General features: G+C 28.7%; 3 protein-coding genes and 1 pseudogene across 4 annotated transcripts in view; 2 read left to right on the forward strand and 2 right to left on the reverse strand.

Annotated features, from left to right (window-relative positions):
* Window positions 1-171: 171 nt before the first annotated feature.
* Window positions 172-7,073, forward strand: LOC106687036 (uncharacterized). 2 transcript variants are annotated; one of them, XM_014430696.3, is made up of 4 exons: window positions 172-467; window positions 1,206-1,348; window positions 3,723-3,926; window positions 5,792-7,073. In XM_014430696.3, the coding sequence occupies exons 2-4, from the start codon at window positions 1,279-1,281 to the stop codon at window positions 6,091-6,093; spliced, it is 576 nt and encodes a 191-aa protein (XP_014286182.1). In that variant the 5' UTR covers window positions 172-467; window positions 1,206-1,278; the 3' UTR covers window positions 6,094-7,073. The 2 variants fall into 2 exon arrangements, with proteins under 2 accessions (XP_014286182.1, XP_014286181.1); XM_014430695.3 differs by having other exon boundaries at window positions 172-1,348.
* A 1,221-nt stretch (window positions 7,074-8,294) lies between these two features.
* LOC112211621 (U4 spliceosomal RNA) lies at window positions 8,295-8,375 on the reverse strand (annotated as a pseudogene).
* A 2,888-nt stretch (window positions 8,376-11,263) lies between these two features.
* On the reverse strand, window positions 11,264-13,613 carry LOC106687043 (inosine-5'-monophosphate dehydrogenase). The gene has a single exon (XM_014430707.3). The coding sequence runs from the start codon at window positions 13,488-13,490 to the stop codon at window positions 11,952-11,954; it is 1,539 nt and encodes a 512-aa protein (XP_014286193.1). The 5' UTR covers window positions 13,491-13,613; the 3' UTR covers window positions 11,264-11,951.
* Window positions 13,614-19,154: 5,541 nt separating this feature from the next.
* The window catches only part of LOC106687041 (zinc finger protein 711), a gene marked incomplete in the record, with an annotated part of 16,631 nt that continues 13,769 nt past the window's right edge, over window positions 19,155-22,016 (forward strand). Inside the window, 2 exon segments of the mRNA XM_024363659.2 lie at window positions 19,155-19,410; window positions 21,760-21,819. Of these exon segments, the coding sequence (XP_024219427.2) occupies window positions 19,398-19,410; window positions 21,760-21,819 (73 nt within the window).

Genomic DNA, 22,016 nt, shown 5'->3' on the forward strand with positions numbered 1-22,016 from the left:
GTGTGACGTCATTCTCCATTTAACAGACCAAGTAACAGACTCTCAAATCATGAATACCCCTTATGGCTGCCGTGAAGTGGTCGATGTAGTTGTCCACTTCTTCCACAGAGCGCAGTGATGGTACAGTTTCCAGCCTATGGCAGACCTCCTCTTTGAATCGGCTCCAGTCGGCCTCCTGGTTCAGCCGTTGGCTCAGAGTTGCCCCCGTGTACTTGATAGGTCACCGGACGGTGACATGATGAGGTTGTCTAGTCATCAGGTCTATTGTCGACGAGAAGCCTGTCCCAAAATGGCGGAAAGTATGTGTGCCCGTAAAGACAGTTTTTACTATCTGTCTTGCCGCCAGGTTCGCTGAAGTGTTATGCCATAGAATGTGTCTGGCGTTGAAGTCTCCCACTGGCCAGTGATCCGTCTTCCGTCACATGTGTCTATGGGCTGCCGCAGTTCTGGTACTGACCCTCTAGAACGTGAGTAGATTCCCGTGATGTAAGTGGGTTGGTGCATTATTTCTTGGACTGTGAGATGACTTGCCCTCTTCTGAAGTTTGCCCTTTTATTTTAGATATACTGTCTTCTCTAAATATCGTTTATAAACAGAATTCCGTACAATTATCTTTTTGAATAATGTTTCACTACAATTTTCGAAGAATGAACTAGATTATAAAATTTCCCAAATTTTCGTATTTTCAAATTGTCGAGGAGGAGGGGTGACACTCTTCTCGATCCCTCTTATGTTCCTGCAGACGATATATTCAGTTTGCAGTTTTTAATTCTATCAAATTTCGTTTAATAATTATTTTATGTTTTTTACTAAATAATTGGAAAGTACAGTTTAAACAAATTAATTAAAGGTTCTGTGAAAGCGTACGCATATCTTTATTAGAAAAAATAATATTTCACTGAAAACAGTACAGTTGGCAGCTATGTCAATACCTACAATTTTGTATTGAAAAGTTTTTCACACATGCAAAACGCATTTCTTAACATTAATTAAAAACTTTTGTATATTTTAACACATTTTATTATAATTTCATCATCAATATTTGTGTGAATTATATAGAGAAATATTTTTAGTTACTGACTGTTTTTTTTTTGGAATTCATTTTTGGGCTAGAGATAAATACTGCAAACCCAGGTTTTAAATTCCATAGTGAATGATATTAAAATTTATTTGAACTATTAGGAAATAAATTAGACTTGGTTTAGAGTTCTAACAGGATTTGAAGGTGCATAGTCCACTTTACTTTGACTACTAGTCCAATTCTTTGACAAAATTAACATGCAGAACTTCAAACTTGTCTTTCTTATATTGCTGAATACTCCTCACTGGCTACCTGAAGCAGAAGCAGGTAAATGTTTATTAAATAATCATACTTTTTTTAAAAAAATACTATTTCAATATTTTTTTTTTTTAATTTTCCTTAAGTATTCTGTGAAATTTTTAGAATTTACTGTAACATCATTGGTGTCATTTATTGTCATCTGTCATATTTTTTTAATCATGAACTTTTTACTTTGAAAGGTTCTCCACATAATTCTATTGAGCCTCAATATTATATTTCATTTACTTAATTTAATTATACAATCATATATTTAAGTAACACTCGATATTTCATACTCAATTGTTATAAATGTGCAACCTCTGTTATATGATCTCAAAAATAATTCATGATTTGTATAAGTTAATAATGTAGTGGTTATAATTATAATTTAATTTAAATTATTTAATAATATCAATGGCTAAATATTTTGACTTAATTTATGTAAAGCATTTGTTTTGTAATTATTTTTGTCTTGGTAGTGCAATTGAGATTTTTTATAATAATATTTTGTAAAACTCGTTCCAGCAAAATTTTTTTCCTGTTCAAAGGTTTTTTAATAGGTGTATAGTTTTTATTTAATAAAATTAAGACTGAAAATGGTATTTTATTCATTTAAAAAATGTTTAGATATTTGAAATAATTATTTATTCATCATATTTTTCCATTAGGCTCACTAGAAAAATTATTGGTATACCAAGCACTAGTCATCAGTTGTTTGTTGATACTTTTAAAATATCCAAATCATTTTTTAGACAGTTGCAAAGAAGATAGGCATTTACTATGCTAATAATTTAATTGTTTATTTTTTTTTTTAAGTACTCAGTGAAGCAAAGAAATTATTAACCCTGTATTATATAAACCTATATACTATAGATAGAAGCTCTATCTCTATGATCAATTTGTACTAATGAGATTTTGTGGTTTTAATTCTCAATTATTGGGAAATAATGAGTAGTTATTTGGTTATTGATTGTTGTTTGTGAAACTGAACGCTTTGTTTGGAATCTTACAATAATAATCTATCTATATAATTATTATCTTTTTTTCTATTTGCATTAATTATATAATTATATAAATTAACAATATTTAAAACTCTAAAACTTTTATACAAAATGATTATAAATGGGTATTTTCTTGTATTGCATTTATTACAACTTGTATCCCGGTATGATATAGATCTAGTAAAGATTTGAAGTACTTTCTAAATGATATTTTCATATTCTTCCACCAGAGCAATTCATAATTTTTTAAATAATTCCTATGAAGTTCAACGTTTCTTCAGGGAGTCACTATGGATATCTTTAAAAACTTTAACAAAGATCCCTTTTTCTTAAAAATGGTTGAAGCTATTTTAATAAAATTTCACATGAATTTTATTTTTGGCATACTGGACCTACTTAATTATAAAACACTTCTTTATTTTGTTAATTATTTATCTATTTACTTTCATGCTCATAACATACTGTATATCATTTATTTTTATACTCATTATATTAGTTAATTTTTTTTCATTATTTACAACGAGCACTGTTTGTTTTAAATATTATTTTCTGCTTTCATTATTATTATTTTATTTTTTCATTTTCTAATGCATCTAAAAAATATTATTTTGTACAAATGTTTACAATTCCTGCATCACCTTCTCATAGTATTATTTGTTATCTTCTTAATTACTTGTTTTGTTTTTAGCCCTGATGAAGAATATAAACAAATCATCATTTAAGCTGAAATGTCAGCACGTATAAAATAAAATTAGTTTAATTTATTTGTATACATTACTACTCTACAGATCACACCCCAACCTTGTTCTCATATTGAATCTATGGTCAACTATATGCACATCATTAGAATAATAATCAAGAAATGAAAATTAATTTTATTTTTTCAATTTGTTTATTACTAATCTCCATTATCTATATTACTTACTAATTGATGTGGGTTCTAATCTTGTCTACAGATAATTATCTTAAATATCAGATTGAAGTAATTTTGACCATAACACAACTGGTAACATTTGTATACTTTTTATGTTATGTTATTTATTCAATATGTTTGCATTTAATACTATACTTATTTATTCATTTATATAGAAATGGATTATACAACCTAAAAAAAATATAATAAATAAATAAGATAAATTAATTCATAATATTAAAATGTATGACAATGGCCATCTATTACACTGTGAGTAAAGTTATTGATGGCTGAAACCTTGAGATTGGACACTTTTTTTGTCCCACAACATAATAGTCCCTATAAGATGACTACAAATCATTCAGTTTAATCTTTACTGAATGATCATCAGTGTCAAAGGGATTTTTTTTCTATAAAAACTTTCAATAAAATCATAACACAGCAGTTCTTTTTCTTTCACCTAATTATATATTTTTATCTTGTTTAGGAACAATATGGATCTCTAATAACTTCCAGATGGCACACATCCAAAAGAAAATTCTACCAAGACTAAAAAGAACTGTTGATCCCAGTTTAGCTGTTGAAATTCTGCTTAGAGATAAAGAATCTACAATGTTGAAGACTGCTGGAGACTCCTACCTCTCTGAAGCTATGGAGCATATGGACGCACCTTCACTCTTAAAACTTCTAGGTAATTATATATTAATTAATTATTTTGTAAGGAAGTACTGTTACTAGACCAACGGTTACGCAAGGAGGTGATTTGTTCAAATCCAGACCCTACCACCAGATTATTATCCTATTAATAGTGATTCTGTGTTGGAGTGATCCTGACCCACAGGGCTTATTAACAGCTACAGAACTGACTTATGGCTACAGTAAAACAGAAAATAATTATCTTAGTTTAAAAATAATTATATATATAAAATTAGATATATTCATCTTTGACCCACTAATGGTAAGGTCAGGGTCGGATCCAACCCACAACAGATTATTTCCATCGTTGCTCCTTGAGACGGAAAGGCATGACTTATGCAGTTCTTGAACTCTGTTTTTCTTTATTTAATTACCATTGCTAATCACTCAGGTAATTAAAATACCTCCTACATACTTCTCTGATTTTTTTGTCTGAGTCGATTATGACCTTTACTGTTACTACTACAAATTTAACATTAATTTAAGTTTGTTTTTTTTTATTATGCAAAATTAACAGTTTTGTTTTATAATAATAAAGTGTAGACATTTTTTAGAAATTACGCTATAACAAAACAACTAAAATAAAGTATAAGTAATGAACTATGCAATATTTTTTTTAGAATGTTCAATATACCTGGTGTAAATAACTTTGAGACTCTTTCTCAATCTATGCTCTTGGAAAAGGGTACAAAATGCAGTGTCATCTTTAAAATCTTAGAGCCCAATTGGCCCATGCTAAGGGCCCCTCAATTTATAGCTCCCCTCATCCCCCCAAACTCGGTAAATTAAAACTAATAAAAAATGTACTGAGAAGTACGATAAAGTCAAGAAAGATAGATCGGCTTATTACTGATAACGTTAAAAACAGATGTACAAACAAAAATTTACTTTGAAGAAATAATTCATTATTTTAAAAGTTTTTCACCTTTGAAATATTACAATATACTACCCAAAGTTGTTGAGAATATAATTTGTAGGGTCCAGAAATCCCAAAGTACTCCCTCTAGATTAAAGATGGCCCTGACGAAACATCTTCCAAAGAACTTTGAAGGAAAATTAAATGGAACAGTTCACTATGTTTAAAATATTTTTTTAAAGTAAGCCTGATTTGTTAATATTTTTTTACTACTGCTATCTGCTACTATCAGAAAGTATAGTACATCTAAGATGAGTTTGCCTGTGAGTAAAGGAGGGGGAAGGGTGCACAGTGCCAAACGTTCTCCCGCCATCCCCCCACTCTTCTATCTTCTCTCCATTGAGTCAACTGGACTTCCTTTCCCGTAAGGTGTAAATTAAAAAAAAAAAATTAATAAATAGGAAGAATTGTAGGAGAAGGAACTCGAAAAAACTAATTGTGAGCAGCTGCTTGACTGGGTTGAGTTGCTAGTACACAGCATACTAGTCAGTCAGACAATCGACAATCTTGAAAGGGATGAGAGAGTTTTAGTTCTGAAACTGGCTCTTTTCCACATCCAGCTCCTCCAAAAAATTACTTGTTGCAAGAGGGATGGTTCCTCTACCACCAAACCAAAGCCCTTTCACCGAAAATTGTTTTCGCCAAATTCATCCATATATTTTTCTTGTAAATAAGGAATACATTTTATATAAATGTTCTCTTTCTCTGCCTTTATCTCATCACTAATAACAAACGATAACAGCATTTGTTAATAAAAACGTTTTGTTATAGACTGCCATAACCTCCTGGTAGGTGGGGCTATGGTGAAGAGGGTGCACAACCCCCTCCCTACAGGCAAACTCATTTTAGACATAATTTACATATAATTTTGCAATCAAAGTAATTTTGATTTTACAACCCATAGTTAGTAATGAGTCATATTTAAAAACTTACTAAACCAATAGGTAAACTGAAGGAAGAGTATGTTGCAAAAGCAGAAAAAGATGATACTGAAGAGGTTAGGAGTTCTTTTGATAAACTGATGGAAACTCTCGTAACAATGTCGAATTCACCAAGGCGTCCAAAATCAGGACCTGCTGAAATACTCAGTCAACTTTCAGAAGAAGAACTAGAAGATGAAATTGTAATGTATGATGGAGATTTTTACAGTGATGAAGAATACAGTGAAGAAGAAGAGAGTAGTAATCCTTCACTCTTAGCACTTCAATCATGGAATCAAAAAATCAGTGGTGTATGGGATTGGTAATCGAAAAAATAGTATTTTAAAACTTTTTAAATACAGCAATTTTTGCTGTGATCCTTTATTTTAATTACTTATTACTAGTTCGATACTACTGCTTATTTAAAAACTCGTTTTAAATACTTAAATTTTATTAATATTAAATATATGCTTTAAAAATAATTGAATTTAATTGTTCAATGTTTCAGTTACCGTGTTAGCTAAGTTTATTTATAAATTTTGTTATGAACTAATTAAATAGCATTCTTAGTTCAGATTAGAAAACTATTAATTTATATATACTCTCCATATTTTAATAAATATTTGTTATTTTATGATCATCTATTTAACTTTATTATTTTCAGCAATAAAAAATAACTGTATAGGTCCTCAGATGGAGGACTTAAGCAAAAAAAAAAATAATGTTTATTGATGAAATGGCTTGGTCGTAAAACGTGTTAACTGACAAAACAAAAACTTTTACAGTGTTAAATTTTTTTTTAATTACTTTTTTTATTCTCAACCAGGAATCACTTATCATAACTTAATATTAACATTATTGTCTAACAAAAACAAATTTCTTAAGATTCTTTCAACCATTTATTAAATCAGCCTAAAAAAAATCCGATGACACACAACAACTTCAATTCATCAAATATTTCAGTTAACCTGTTTTGCAACTGAACGCCTCATACATATATTTTTATTTTAGTTTAGGAATTTATGAATTATCATTATTTTATTTATAACATGGCCTATTTAAATTATTTTTTATCTGTATATTTAGGCAATGGTAAAGTTTTAAATAAAAAATAAATTTGATTAGATTTTTCAATTTTATTAAATCAAATTTAATTTTATCAAAAATAACAATTTATGACAATACTTAATTTATATTGTATTTTTTAAACTTAAAAAACAGTCATTGTATGTAAATTATTGTGCTTTAAAAAAAAATATTGATTATGAATTTATAATTTGCATTGTATTGTTATAACAAACAAATTTATTTTAGTTGTCAGTTTTTTTTATAAGATGTGAATCAAAAATACTAAAGAAAGAACCTTTAGAGCCACATTATATCAACATATTTAATGTAAAATTATATGATAATAAAAAAAAAAAATTATCACTGTTTTATTCTATTTATACATACATTCCAAATTTCTGTAACGTTTCAGCCTGTTTCAAACATTTTCGTCTTTACCCTAGCCACAATATCAAAATCTGTTATTAATTATTCAATTCGTGACAGTATTTGTGATAATATATTTTAAATGTTTTTTATACTCAATTTTTTATTTACTGATGTAATTTTTTTCTTCTCAGGGCATTTATATCTACAATATATAAATTAATTAATTGTATTTTATTTTGGATCTTAAGCTAGTCTAATTACACATATATGAGCGGTTCTTCTTGACGTACATTTTGTTATAAATTTTGTGTTTATTAAAAATTTATTATTTATAGCCATGATATATTTCATTTTGTGTGTAATTGTACAATATTGCAGTGATAGAATCGTTCTTTACCTCCTTAGAATGTTTTCATCTTCTGAGACGCACTTGTCAAAACATTCTGTAGATTCATTAGAATTTTTTTTACAAATACAATAATCTATAATAAAAGGTTCAAAGAGAGAAAAAAAAACATAATCAGATAAAATGTACCTAAAAGTTATCTTCTCGCAAAAACAATGAATTAAATGTAACATATTCTTTGCTAGATGCTGCTTTGGTTGCATGTATTGGAGAGCTGAATTGAAATTATAAAAAATAAAAAATGTATTCTTTTAACATTAGTTGCATTCCACTAAATATGTTTAAATCCATTTAACCCGTTATCAGTCGCTAGGTCGATTTTATCACGGATGGCCGTGTGTGAGACTTTTTCTCACATTTCTAATTTAGAGCTCTTGAGCGCATTTTTTAAAATATAACATTTTGATTTAGATTAGGTTTGTTCAAGCCTAACAAAAAAAAAATATTTTGATACAAGAGAAAACTAGTTTTAAAAAATTTTAAAAAACAAACATAATTATAAAGTAGTAATACGCATAAAATAATATTTTGAGACAGATGAAGTTATAAAAAGAATCAAAATACAGATTTTTCATATTATAAGAACATAACACTAATTTAAAAAAAAAAAAATGCTTAGTCTGAAGAAATCTCTTCAGTGCTCTAGGTGTTCTATGTGCACAACTAGTGCCACTGAATACCTTATGACGGGTAAAAGTTTTCAACTAGCAATAATCGCACCTCAGTAGACCTTCATTGGTTACGATATTGCCTCTGCGCAAGGTTAAGGGGGGCCCATGGGCGTTGATGACCTCAGGGTTTTACGCCCTTAAGCCCCAGACAACAACAACAACCTTATGACGGGGACATATTGGTCTTTTACACTAGTGGCAATTCTTTTTGGTTTTTTTATTCACTCTCCTGGAACAAATACACTAAATTCCTCCAAATAGTGGGTGTGGTGCAGTATTGAAATGAAAACATAAAAAGAGAAATTTTTGTTATAAGGACCACCCTAACATAAACTTGTTGTATCGAAATACAATTGATAGTAAATAATACGTATCTCATGAAGTTCTTGCCTCTTGAAACATGCATTTCCCTATTTTTGCTAATTTTTGTTCGAGAAAAAAACATTTTATGGATTAAATACACTTGGTGCACATGAGAAAAATCCTCACAACTTGAATATTAGCACCCTCAGTCGCACACGAGATAATGTCTCATGAGAAGCGTATATTGTAAGGGAAAGAGGGCTGGACACTTACTCAGAGCTGCTAGAGTGGTTTAGGGGGCGACATATAGAAGGAAGAGACTGTGAACTACAGATTCCAGGAAGATGGGAACCACAGTCTCCCTCTAGCAGCTCCTAGACCCGAAAAAAATTATTAACGTCAGAGAAATTCTCATACAGCGACCAATGAAAGGTTAAATGGCTATTTCGTTCATCCAATATTTCTTCTAGTTATATGTCTTTTTAAGTGAAATCTAAATGAAATAAAACAAAGGTTTTTTTTTAATATCAAATTCAAAATTAATAATATTGTTATAAAAAATTCTAACTAAAAACTTAGTTTGGACACAAGAAAGGTAAATTTTTTTAAAGTTACAACTAAGTACAATGAATATTATTAAATTTTCTCCTTTAATGCCTAATGAGTAAATTACCACTTTGACTATGGATGCTTAGTTTATATAGGACGATTTGTTTAACACAAAATGAAACTGAAAAGATAAATGAACTGCTCCATAAGATTCCTCCTCACTTTTATTCCGAGCTCAACTTTTTTTCCAAAGTTGGTTCTATCCCAAAATTTGAAGACAATACCTTCTTAATACATTTGTATTCAAATTCTTAAAGACCAAAAAACCTATATTGAACTCCTCACCCCGTGTTTATCCACTCACTAGTTGAATACAAGATCTCAAACTACCGATTTGTACAACCTTTCTCATAGAACTACTTTCTTTGAAAAATCCTTTTCAATTATTTGTAGAGCTTATTTTTAAAATGATTCAAACAGCAATTATGTATCCACCTCCTTGATTATCAATATTCATGAATATGCATCTCTTTTTTTGATTTCATGTTTTTATTTTATTTATATAATTATTATTGTTTTATTTAATTTTGTATAAATTCTCATAGTGCAACCAGTGAAATGCTGCTCAAATTGTCCATATTGTTGTTCTTAGGAGAACAAGTGTTCCAGAATAAAAATCAATTTTCCAGTTTATTTCATTTAACAATCCATCAGAATGATACTTCTGATATAGTAATAGTATTTATACAGTAGATATATACTGATATAGTTATCATCATTTACTCTTTCTTATTAATGAATTGTGAATTAGAGAGGAAAAAAAACTATAATATTTTTTTATGATAGGTTTTCTTAATATTAGACGTTATAAATTACCTGAAGCCGTATATATAAACAAATATGCACATTATTACTTAAAAGTAATCACGTATTTTCACTGAAAATTCAACAAAATGATTTGATTTTATTCTTAAAAAAGCTTTGATGGGTCAAATAAAAATCATAATTTTAATGTTAAAGCGAAGATGGTGGAATTTATTTTATAAAAACACATTTTTTTCCTTGTAACAATGGTTCGAAAATTAAATTAAAAAAATGGATAGTGTCAGTTATAAGGGATTATATAACCTGTAAACTGTTATAAGATACAAAGATGTTTTTGTAAAAAAACTTCAGAGGACAAATCTTTAAGATACATAACAAAATTTTTAAAAACATAATCATTAAAATACATAAAAAATAAACTTCTTAGTAAATAACCAAGAATAGAAATCATAATTTTTCTATGAAATTTGTAGTTTAATATTTTAAATTCTTTTAAGTTGAATTTAAAATAAATATAAGAAATGTTTAAATCTAATTTGAAAATTCCAAGATAAGAAGTTTTGATGGTAATAATATTTATTAAATATTTCAAGGTTATATTAGCATTATAAAAATATAAATACTTTTTTAACTGTTGATTTAACTGCTATTAATAAGATCCTTATAATTATACAAGATATATCAAGTTCATACAACTAGTAAACTTTAAAGTTTAAAAAAAAACAATTAATGAATTTTGTAATGTTTAAAAATAAAAGTTCAAAAAATACAAAAAGATTAAGGTGTCATTAATTAAATGTTCAACAAAATTTACCTGTACAGATTATATAACTCGATGATAATGATTACATAACTCGAAAGATTCTATTCAATTATTCAGGGAGAGGACAAGGTAATATGAAACAAGAATTTCAAGGAAGTCGAGTTTAACTAGGATCAGTTTCACCTCCTTAAACTAGATATATATGCAGTAAAAAGTCTTAAAATATGCAGCATACTTTTATAGTATGCAGTGAAATACCCTCAACATACATTTAGTTATTATGTAATATAACAATTACATTTTTTTTTTCCAGAAAAAATCTTATCCAAAATTAAAATATCATACTAAGAATTAAAGAAAGAGAAAAAACAAGGTAAAAAAAAAGTGTTTATGAGACAAGTATTTTTTTATTATATTAAAACAATAGGTTTGGTAAAATATGTTTTAAAAACAAAACATTTATTTATAAAGAAAACAAAAATGAAAATGTAAATGTTTCTTTGTTGTTTTAAAACAAAAGTTAAAAATAAAGATCTCTGTTTTCAAAAATTGACATAAGCAAAAATAAATTGAATATCATTTTTTTTTCAATAAAAAAAAATTGTTTTGATATTTAATTTTATTTTTCTGTCATTTAAAAGAATTTATAAGAAAAATTCTCAAATGAAGTGAGTAAAGTATACAAAATAGATTAATAAATGCAATTGACATTATTAATATACAGAGCAAAAATGGGTTTTATAAAATCCAAATGCACTAATTATGGTAGCTATTCGGTCAAGTATTAAAAAAAAGAAAAATGGACAAACTAATTAATGAATTGCACAATAATTCAAACATTACAAATGGGCAATATAGTAATTTGATAAGCTTAGTTTCATAATGCCAGAACATAAATAAAAATATATTAAATTTATAATATTAGACAAGATATTTGTGAAATAATTAAAAGGTCAGAATTACTTCAATAAATTTCATTGTTCTGTATTAAAAATATATCTATATAATTTAATTTATAACACTTTAAAGGCACTTTTTACAAATTATTTGTCTATCATATTTGAAAATTAATTTATATAAAATACTATCTATAACAAATCAGAATTATTAAATTTCATTTCTATAACATAATGATTGTATGTAAATAAATTATGTACATTTTTAAAAAGTATAAAACATTGTAAGACAAACTAATACTGTCCAACTTTCTTGTTATAAAAATTCAGATAGTTAAAACAAACATTTATCATAGGAAAATAAACTATGTGGGCTTCCCTCACTTTGAGCTGCATGAGTTCTTCTTTCGAACTTGAGATTTCCAGAATACATCATGGTCCTGAGGGAAGAAAGACTCTGAGCTCCAATATCTTGACAACTGTGTCTGATTCCGGTTTTAATATACGGTAAGAATTGCAAAACGGAACCTTTATCAACTATCGAACCACTAACACCTTGGGCAACTTTGACTTTGTCCATTTCGCTGTGAAAGTATCTATTCATTGCGCTCCCTGATGCATCTTTACGATTCATGGCTTCTAAACTGCCCATACCACGATATTTCTTTAGCCTGACACCATCTGAATAAAAATATTCTCCTGGAGCTTCAGAAGTGCCAGCTAACATTGAACCCATCATTACGGTAGAGGCTCCAAGCGCAAGTGCTTTTATTACATGACCAATATACTGAATCCCTCCATCAGCAATGACCGGAACGCCAAACCTTTGGGCATATTCTGACACCTTGTATACAGCAGTAGCCTGTGGTCTTCCTACAGCCATTACTTCTTGCGTGATACAAATAGATCCGCTACCCATACCAACCCTCAGTCCATCAACGCCAGCATCAATTAGATTCTTAGCTTGAGCAACAGTAACGACATTTCCACCAATCACTTGTAGGTCAGGGTATTTGTTCTTTATATGCTCCACCATCTTTATTTGGAAAATAGAATTACCCTGCGAGGAGTCTAAAACAACAACATCCACACCAGCAGTGACTAAAATTTCCAGGCGTTTCTGATCTTCAATGCGTGTACCGATAGCAGCACCAACTAAAAGCTGCTTGTTTTCATCCTTGGAAGCATGAGGGTAGTCTCTTGATTTCTTTAAGTCAGTACGTGCTATTAATGCTACAAGCTCACCATTTCCATTCAAAATAGGCAACTTACCTTTTTTCGACTCTTCTAAAATCTGGTTAGCTTTTTTTAAAGTAACTCCTGATTCTGCACTGACAATGTGTTCTAACTTTGTCATGACCTTCTCCACGGTAAGGTCTTTAATATTAGACCCTTCGAGAAAATCAATATCTCTGGATGTTAGAATACCACACAACTTACCTCCAAGTTTACCATTTTCTGTTATTGGAAAACCACAAAAACCGTGCTTTTTTTTCGCTTCGAACACATCAGCAACAGTGTGTTTTGGAGAGAGCACAACAGGGTCCCTTATGAATCCATGCTTGTATTTCTTAACTTTAAGTACTTCATTGGCCTGATATTCTGGTGTACAATTGTGATGAATGATACCGATTCCTCCACAAAGGGCCATAGCAATGGCCATGTCAGATTCGGTGACCGTATCCATTGGCGATGATACTAATGGTGCTTTGAGGGAAATTTTCTTGGTCAAATTAGAAGTTAAATCTACCTCATCTGCAGTGAAATCTATGTATCCTGGCAAAATAATGAAATCATTATATGTCAAACCATCACCATTTCCAAATATCTCCTTTCCAGTAAGGCCATCAGCAAGAAGTTCAGTATCATTCATTTTTTTTAGTGTAAAAAAATAAATATTTCTATATTTAACGCCTAAACTTAGGACCTAACAAAATTTATCAATGAACACGTGGATACGAGTTATTTCCGACCTTAGCCCGACGGTGTCCGCCAATGTACTGTTTGAATGAACTAACGAACAGAAGATAATGGATATCAGCTGTGTCCTCACTAGCGATCTCTAGTGCCATCTATCCTAACTACTCCAAGTTGATAATTATTTGAATTTCAAAAATAGTGGAAATAGAACAATAAAAACAGCGTTATTTAACAATAGAGACATAATTTAAAGTTTTAATTTTATTTTGTTGCTCATTATTTTAAAATTGATGGTTTTCAAAAAGTTTAATTAACCACTGATTTGAATCTTTTTATAAAAAGATGGAGTGAGTATTCCCCTCTTCTAGGAACCAACCAGCCCCTTATTTTTTAATCATATTTTAAAAATATATTTCTTTTTCTTTCAATATTTAATCCTCCACCTTGAAATATATATATGTTATGAACAGGTCTATAATAAAAATAAAATTGCATTATTAATTATTTAAACTTATTTTTTCTTATTTTATGGTTACATAATTCAATACAATGTTATTGTAGTCATGAAGATTATGTTTATTATCAAATTGTAAATTATGATGTGGGAGATTTCATATTTTATTCTTTATAGGAAAAGATGTCTATGGATTTGTAAGGCATTTTGATTTTATTTCTCCATTCCTCCATTTCTTTAGTTTATTTTTAAAAAAATAATATCTGCTATTGGAATATGCAAAGGAGCCAACTATCATCAATGGCTTAAAAAATTATCCTTAAACTTAATTTTTTTCAGTCAACAAAATTTTGATTTTTTTTTCTCAATTAAACTATTATTACAGAAGCACTTTAGTAGAATTAACAGTGGTAAAAGTCCTTAAATAATATTAAGAGGATGTCCCACCCAAGTAATTAATAATCATAGAATTCTATAAATTCTGATTTGTACTAGCACAGTTTTAAACTCTTTCATTATCTTTTAATCCATTTTATTTTAAAGCATAACAATGGAGAAGATAACAGTTTTATTTCAACAGCAAGGTTGCCAAAGATTTTGTTTTATGTTGAAAGTAATGTAGATAACATTAAAATATGAAAAATGAAATATTCAGTAACACAAAGTATTAAAAACATTTTGCTTCTCTTATTTATTAGCTTGTAAGTTTAATTTATCAAATGCAGGAAAAATATGTGAATGTTATTTAGCTAAATAATAATAAATATACCAGGTTACTTAAATTTATTGTTAGTTAAATATTACATATTAAACAAATAAATTAATTTATATACAATTATCAGTTAATCAGTAATTATTTCACAAATTTTGTTTTTTTTTAACATAAAATAAAAACCTTTTTTTTTATTAGCTCAAACCCTGTGGTTTTTATGGCATTTATAAACAAAATTTTCAGCGTTTTAGCAAAATATTAAACTGCTAAGGATGGAATTGGTAAGAGAAAAAACGTTTTTATTATCCTAATAAATTACTAGTTTATGTTAATGATCCTTGAATAAGATTTTATGATGAATTCGATTTATTATTTTCTTTGTTCATTTTTTTATTTTCAATGCAAGATTATTGATTGAGATATCCTGAAGGAGCCTATTCTAAGTCTGTCGCTGTGTCAGACTTCAGATTCCACTCAAGTAGCTTACGAACAATTGTTTAATTCAGTAGAATACCATCACACTATTTAAATTTGCCTTTTTTCCATTCATACATCACCAAAAATTTGATGATGTATGAATGGATTTTTTTGTAAACTGTATATTAATTTATTAAAAACATTTGATTAAATTTAAAACATTTTATGTGTTAACAATTTTCAAAGCAATTTTTCATTTCAAATTATTATCTATTTATCTATTATAGTTATATTCACATGATTTGTTATGTGTTTCACATATTTAGTTATTATAGAGGTAACCTATTTAAAACATCTTAATGGTCAACAAATAATTTAGTTTAAAATGCTTTAGAGACTGAGGAACTACTTTTTTTTTTCCTTTTGGTATTTTTTAAACAAAACATTGATATAAATATTTTAATTGACTTTCTAAAACTTAATGATTTATTATTCCAGAGGCTTTCTGGGAATCATTTGAATTAAATATTAATTTCAGCATTTTATACTGAATCACAAACTGTTTCATACCAATTGTATAAGGGCTAAAAATGGAGGCATAATACGGCATGTAATATTTATTATGCATAGTCATATCTGACATCTATAAAGTTATATCACTTACTTTTATCCACTAATGTCTATTCTATAATTTTAAAATGATGAGAGATTGATAAATTACACGAGGAGAAGATGGTTGGGGGTGTGGTCAAAATATAACACTAATAAGTTATTTCAACTTGTTTGTGTTATATTTTGACCGCACCTTCCAACCATCTCCTCATATAACTTTAAAACTATCCACTATTACCATGAACCATTCCTCTAACTACAATGCTCTTATTTATTCTAACCACAGTTTATTATGCTTGTGACCTTTGATACATTTATTTATATTATTTATATGATATTGCTATTTCTCCGTATATCTGTTTTATGTTATAAGACTACAATATCATTTCTTTATTCTATAATCATTATCTATTTACACATCCATATTGTTTGTTGTATCTTATTTCCAATATTCATATCTCTGATGACCCAATATTTGTACTAATAATGACCTACAATATGAACTCAAATACTGGTAAAATTAATGAAATAACATAAAGAATTATATATTTTATTCATTCACCCAACAAACATATCTATTCCAGATTTAAAATTTACAAGCAATCAGTATCTAAATTTTAAAATCTAATAGTAAATGAAGGTAACAGTAGATAAATGATCAAAGTCATATTTTATTGATTTTATTCAATCAAATAAAGCAAGCTATCTATTTCTTTGCAGTACCAAGGACTGTGTTAATTTTATCAAATGATTGCATAGTAGCATAAAAATCTATCATTAAACTTTGATAGATTGCACTCATAACTCAAATTAGATCCTGAATAGACTGATTGTTTTTTCCTTGCACCAATCAAATGATTTGTCCTCTGAGCTCCAGTTGTCATTGGACATTAATTATTGAGATACTCTGTTCTACAACATATTATCTAACATTTAGTGTGAATTGTTAATGAATGAAGTTTCTGGTGTCACAAACTTATTTAGAGCTGTTTCATATATTTTAGATAGATTTCATCGATAGAAAAAAAAAATTAGAAATTCGTATTGTTAAAAGAATATTAATGGTATTAACTTATGCTAAGTGATTCCTCATTGTATGTAAAATGTTGTAATTAATGAAAATCTTAACATTATAAAAGTTAGATTACTAATTTAATATGTTAATTAATTGTTTCTGAGTGGTTTGTATTAATAATAACACCAACTACAATGATCCAGTTTTTTTTTAATCCTCCAATGTTTCGAACATTAGTAGTATTATTGATGTTGTTAGTGGAGAAGGAGAAAAACTTTTTAAAGGATAGTTTTTGTATTGCGTTTGTGTGGTTTATTATATGACAAGGGCAATTAGCCTGCAAAAGGAAGACAGTTTTAAATGAATTGTGACAAGTCAATAATCGAGGTTGTGTCCTTGATAATGGCCTTAGGCCGAAATGTTGGAGGATTAAAATAAACTGTTAAGAGTAAAGTGGATTGTTTGTAGTAGGTGTTATTATTATTATAAAAGTTTTTATTTTTTCAATTACTATGTTAAAAAAAACATAATGCCTCAATTTATGAGATTATGTCCTCAGTTTATAACAAAAACAGCATATATTTGTTACATATATGGAAAAGGAAACAACTGTATGTCAAATGATGGTGTTCTTCGATCCTTCAAATTTTTTTGGTTTCAGTCTACACAAAAAGTTAATATGTACTGTAGTTTAGAATAAAACTATTTAGGTCTACATCATTTAATTTTCATTTCTCTTTTTTTGTTAAAGATACTAGTACATCTTGTGTTTCTATAAAAACAGAAAAATCATATGAAACTGAGACTTCTTGTAAGTTTTCTAAGTTAAGGAAATTCTTAAGTTAATTAAAACACAAAGATCACAAATATTTATCTGTTGGAAGTTCAAAAACAATTCTAACTGAACACAAACGTGTATATGCAGCACAAGCGCGTTTTGATTTGTGCCAAAAAAATTCAAGCCAACTTAAACAACCAGTCCTCACGCTTGTGTATACGTAAATTTGCTACGGTTTGGCAAAAGTGTAGCTAAATCTTCATATGCTCAGGGTCACAAATCAATCACAACAGAATCAAGAGGCTCAAGGTTTGTCACCATCGTATTCATCTGCCAATAGCTCGCCGCAAACAGAGTGAGTAACTCCAAAGTTTAAGTTCACCCTTTTCTGAAAGCATTAATCAAAACAATTTAAATAAAAAGAGAAAATAGGAAAAGCTCGATTTTTTACTTCAGCACCATAAATGAAAGAATAGAGATAGAATTGAAGAATAAACAAATAAGAAATGGAATTTCTTGGTGATTGAATTGGAATTTCCATTCAATTGTAAATTGAAATGGAATTCAATAGGGACGTATCTACCATATAAGAACACTGAAACAGTTTCTTGAAGTGAATCTTCCTTTTACTATGAATCATCAAATTAAGGGTGTATCCAGGATCAAAACTAGGGGCGAGGGACAAGTCATAGTCAATCAGGTTGTGGAATTTCAGCTCGGAAAAGGCGAATGAAACCAAAATTTTAAGAAAATTATATATATAATAAGTATATAATTGCTGCAGTACTTTATTTTAAAAAAAAATTGATGATTTTTTTTTGCTACTGCCCTCTCCTGGCCCCCGCAGATTGCGCCCAAGATACAAAATATTCAGTATTTAAAAGAGAATCAAAAATAGAAGTATTTGTATAGTAACAGTAAAATTAAAAATTAGTTACAATAAAACATCAGAAAGAATGAAAATGGAAGGAAGGGTTCTGTATATGAAAAGATTTTATTCAGAGTTAGTTTTATCATCTTTTTCAGCGAAGGTCGGGCCTAAGTTCCAATATACACAGTTTATGGTGTCAGGTTATAATCCACAACAATAAAAATATGGTTGGGCAGGTATATTATCTCCAATTTTATTGATTAATTACAATTCTGATCAACAATTAATTACTAAATTATCTATTTTTATATATAAGGAATTGAGATACCATGTCAGGTATAATTTTAAGTCTATTCGCGTACTAATCTGATCTATTCGCGGATTTACTCACATATACATAATCACATTATCTACATCGACTTACTCTACAATTCATTCCTACAATGCTAATGTTAAATGATGTTTTTTTCCGAAAGGAGGGGGGGTGCTGCACTGCAATAATCCTCGCTTCACAGATAGGGAAAAAATTAGCTATAGTTGAATCTAATAGCTAAAGTTGTCATAGATACAATATTTATTTATTAATGGTTCATTCATGAATAAGGGTCGCATCCATTGCAATTTTAGCTATTAGTTTTAGTTATAGCTAATTTTTGCCCAACTCTACTTCGCTTCATATTGTAAAAGCCATTCTGGCAACACTGGCTATGTGTAACCTCTCATGTTTATATTGTTAATGTTTAGCTTTATATCAATAAGTTTATCAGGCTACTTAAATTTATTTATCGTATAAATATAAACAATTAGACAAATAAATTAATTTATGCACCATTATATCAGCGAAATCGACTTGTATTGTACTACTTTTTATTGCAATAAATTACACTGTATTTTCTTTTTAAAATTATAAAATAAAATCCTTTGCATTGATTTAATCCTTGCAGTTTGTGGTAAACACTTAAAAAATAATCCAAAGAATTTTAAATAGATATTGAATTGCAATGGATGGAATCGGTAAGAGAATCATAGTTTTTATTATCATGGTTTATTACTAGTTTCTAGTAATGATCCTTGGGTGTGTAAATTTAGTTAGATGTGTGATTTTTTTCTGTACATCTTTTTTTTAAATTCAATGTATTATCATTGATACTGATGTGTCAGTGGAACCTCCTCATTCTATGATAATGTTAGATTTTAGATTTCCCACAAGGAATTCATAAACAGCTCTTTAGCTCACTGGAACTACCTATCATGCAATTTTAATTTATAAATGATCAAAAACTTGAGGTTCATAACGTAAGGTTCACTTCAATTCATTTGTTGTAAATTGGATGTTCATTTATCAAAAACATATTTTTACATTCAGACAATGTTTTATGTTTTTAAATTTTATGAAATAATTATCAAATTATTATAGTACTTAAATCCTGTGAGTTGTTATGCATTTCCTATATTTACTTTTTGTGAATATAATGGTCTATTTAAATAATTTTGGACGCTATGCTTTGTTAAATATCTGATAAGCTACCATTTTTTAGTTTGAGTGTGTTAACTTTTAACAGTCATTTGAATATATTATTGATGAAATAGTTTGAATAATGTGAACTGAACCAGTGATATAATTAATTAAATAACATAAAGTTACTTATGGTTTACTCATTCACTCAACTGACATTTCTATTCTGGATTTATTATATAGAATCAATTAGCATTTACTTTTTAAAATCTATTAGTAAATAACAGGCTTTTGAAAGAATCTCAGAACTAGAATTGCTATAAAAATTTGTAAACTCCTATCCCTTACATATTTTCTCATTATCTGTCCCTATCTCATTGACTGATTATTCAAAGTGAATCACTATTGCCTATTCATCACTCTTTTCTCAGTCTGCTGATGTACCTCAGGATAGTATACTTGGACCCATCCTTTACAAAATATACATCTTACATCATAATACTGTCCTTGTCCACGTAAGTGATGAAACAATGTGTTTTATCAATGAATAATGACCCACCAATCGTATTCCAAACTCACCTATCCCAAAAGAATGGTGTCAGAACTAGAGGATTAAAATAAACCCATTAAAGCACCCTTACCATTCATTGTGAACTTATGACTTCCTGCTCTTGTGTATCCTTTATTAATACTCCACTTATCCCTGTCAAACAGATCCTGGACAAACGACTAACTTGGAATCGTCATACAAGACTGAAAATACAGAGAACTGCTGGTTCTATTAGAACACTTACTAGAAATAAGGTCTAAACTTCCAATTAATTACAAAATACTAATGACTATAAAAAGGCCTATTTGGACTTACAAAGTTGAGCTTTGCAACACCACTAATTCCATTGTATAAATTCAAAAATTGTAAACAATCACATCCAATCCTTACAATCCAAAACCTCAACGCTTCTTACTTCGCCTCAAAGTCCATAATGACCATAATGTTCTAAATGTTGCCAACATGGCTTGTACCAGAAATCAATCCTTCCATAATAAACTCTCTAACCACCAAAATCCCTTTTTCTAACCTTGATTTCTATTCTATCTGTGATAATCCTCTTAGATGTATGTAGAGAAAATGGCCTTGAAACCTTCAAATATAGAAATTTTACTAGTATTCTACTAATGGCTAAATTCTCCACAAGTCTGTGTAATGCCATTATAATATAATTCATATTACATATCCCAGTTGTATTTTATAGTTAATACAGTTGTAGATTTTAATAAATATATTTTAAAAAAAATTAAATGTCTCCTGACCATACATATATATTAATAAGTTTTGAGTTTAAGTGATTAGTGTATTGCAAAAACAAATTTAAAATTTCTTATATGGCAATGGTTAGAAATTTCGAAAGATGATCCTCTATCCTTCCATATTTTGGTATTTAATTGTTTCCAATCCATAGAAAAAGCGATATATGAGGCATTTCTAGAAAGTAAGAGTACTGCTGTGTAATTTTTTTTTCATACATTGGCAGCACTGAGGGGTTTTGGATGGGGGGGTCTCCTGCATAGGAGGACTTTAGTACCAAAAGTCCTCTTTTATTTTCAGTTTCTTTGTATATCAAGTCTTGAATAAGTCAATAAATCCCACCAAGTCTGAGATGTGTGATGTCATAATGTTCCTTCTCCTGAAAGGGAATGCAGGGTCATTAAAGAGCTTGTGTCACCACTTACAACCTTCATAGGGTTGTAACGGGAAGCCGATAACCTGTAAAAATAAGTAACATATATACCTCCAGTGTCCTGTAATTTTTTTAAAAAATAAAAATAATTGAGTACTCTTTTTTTAGGACATGCCTCGTATATCATACTTTTATCTTAAATCATACTTTTTTTTTTTTATTTTTTAGGTATGAGCACGTTTAGTGTTTCTATAAAAGAAGAAATAATAGATGAAACAGAACCTACCTGTAAGTTTTTTTTTTTAAATGAGTAAAATTTTATTAATGCCATTTGGTTGTTACAATTTGTATTAGTTTTGGAGGAAGGAGGGATTCTATGGGGCTATAAGATATATACATGATAATATTTGATGCTGTTCTCTAGATTAATTCTCATTGATTTTTATTCCTCATTAGCAGACCTGGCAATGCTTCACTATTGCTGT

The sequence above is a fragment of the Halyomorpha halys genome, unplaced genomic scaffold, assembly GCF_000696795.3.
Source record: "Halyomorpha halys isolate HHAL.00 unplaced genomic scaffold, Hhal_1.1 Scaffold909.1, whole genome shotgun sequence".
Classification (NCBI taxonomy): domain Eukaryota; kingdom Metazoa; phylum Arthropoda; class Insecta; order Hemiptera; family Pentatomidae; genus Halyomorpha; species Halyomorpha halys.

What these genes read in the sequence shown, in the direction of transcription:
- LOC106687036 (XM_014430695.3), top strand. Translation starts at nt 1,279, where the DNA reads ATGCAGAACTTCAAACTTGTCTTTCTTATATTGCTGAATACTCCTCAC. An exon ending in GCTACCTGAAGCAGAAGCAG is followed by an intron (nt 1,349 to 3,722) that starts GTAAATGTTTAT and finishes TATCTTGTTTAG; the next exon opens with GAACAATATGGATCTCTAAT. An exon ending in TTCACTCTTAAAACTTCTAG is followed by an intron (nt 3,927 to 5,791) that starts GTAATTATATAT and finishes CTAAACCAATAG; the next exon opens with GTAAACTGAAGGAAGAGTAT.
- LOC106687043 (XM_014430707.3), bottom strand. Translation starts at nt 13,490, where the DNA reads ATGAATGATACTGAACTTCTTGCTGATGGCCTTACTGGAAAGGAGATA.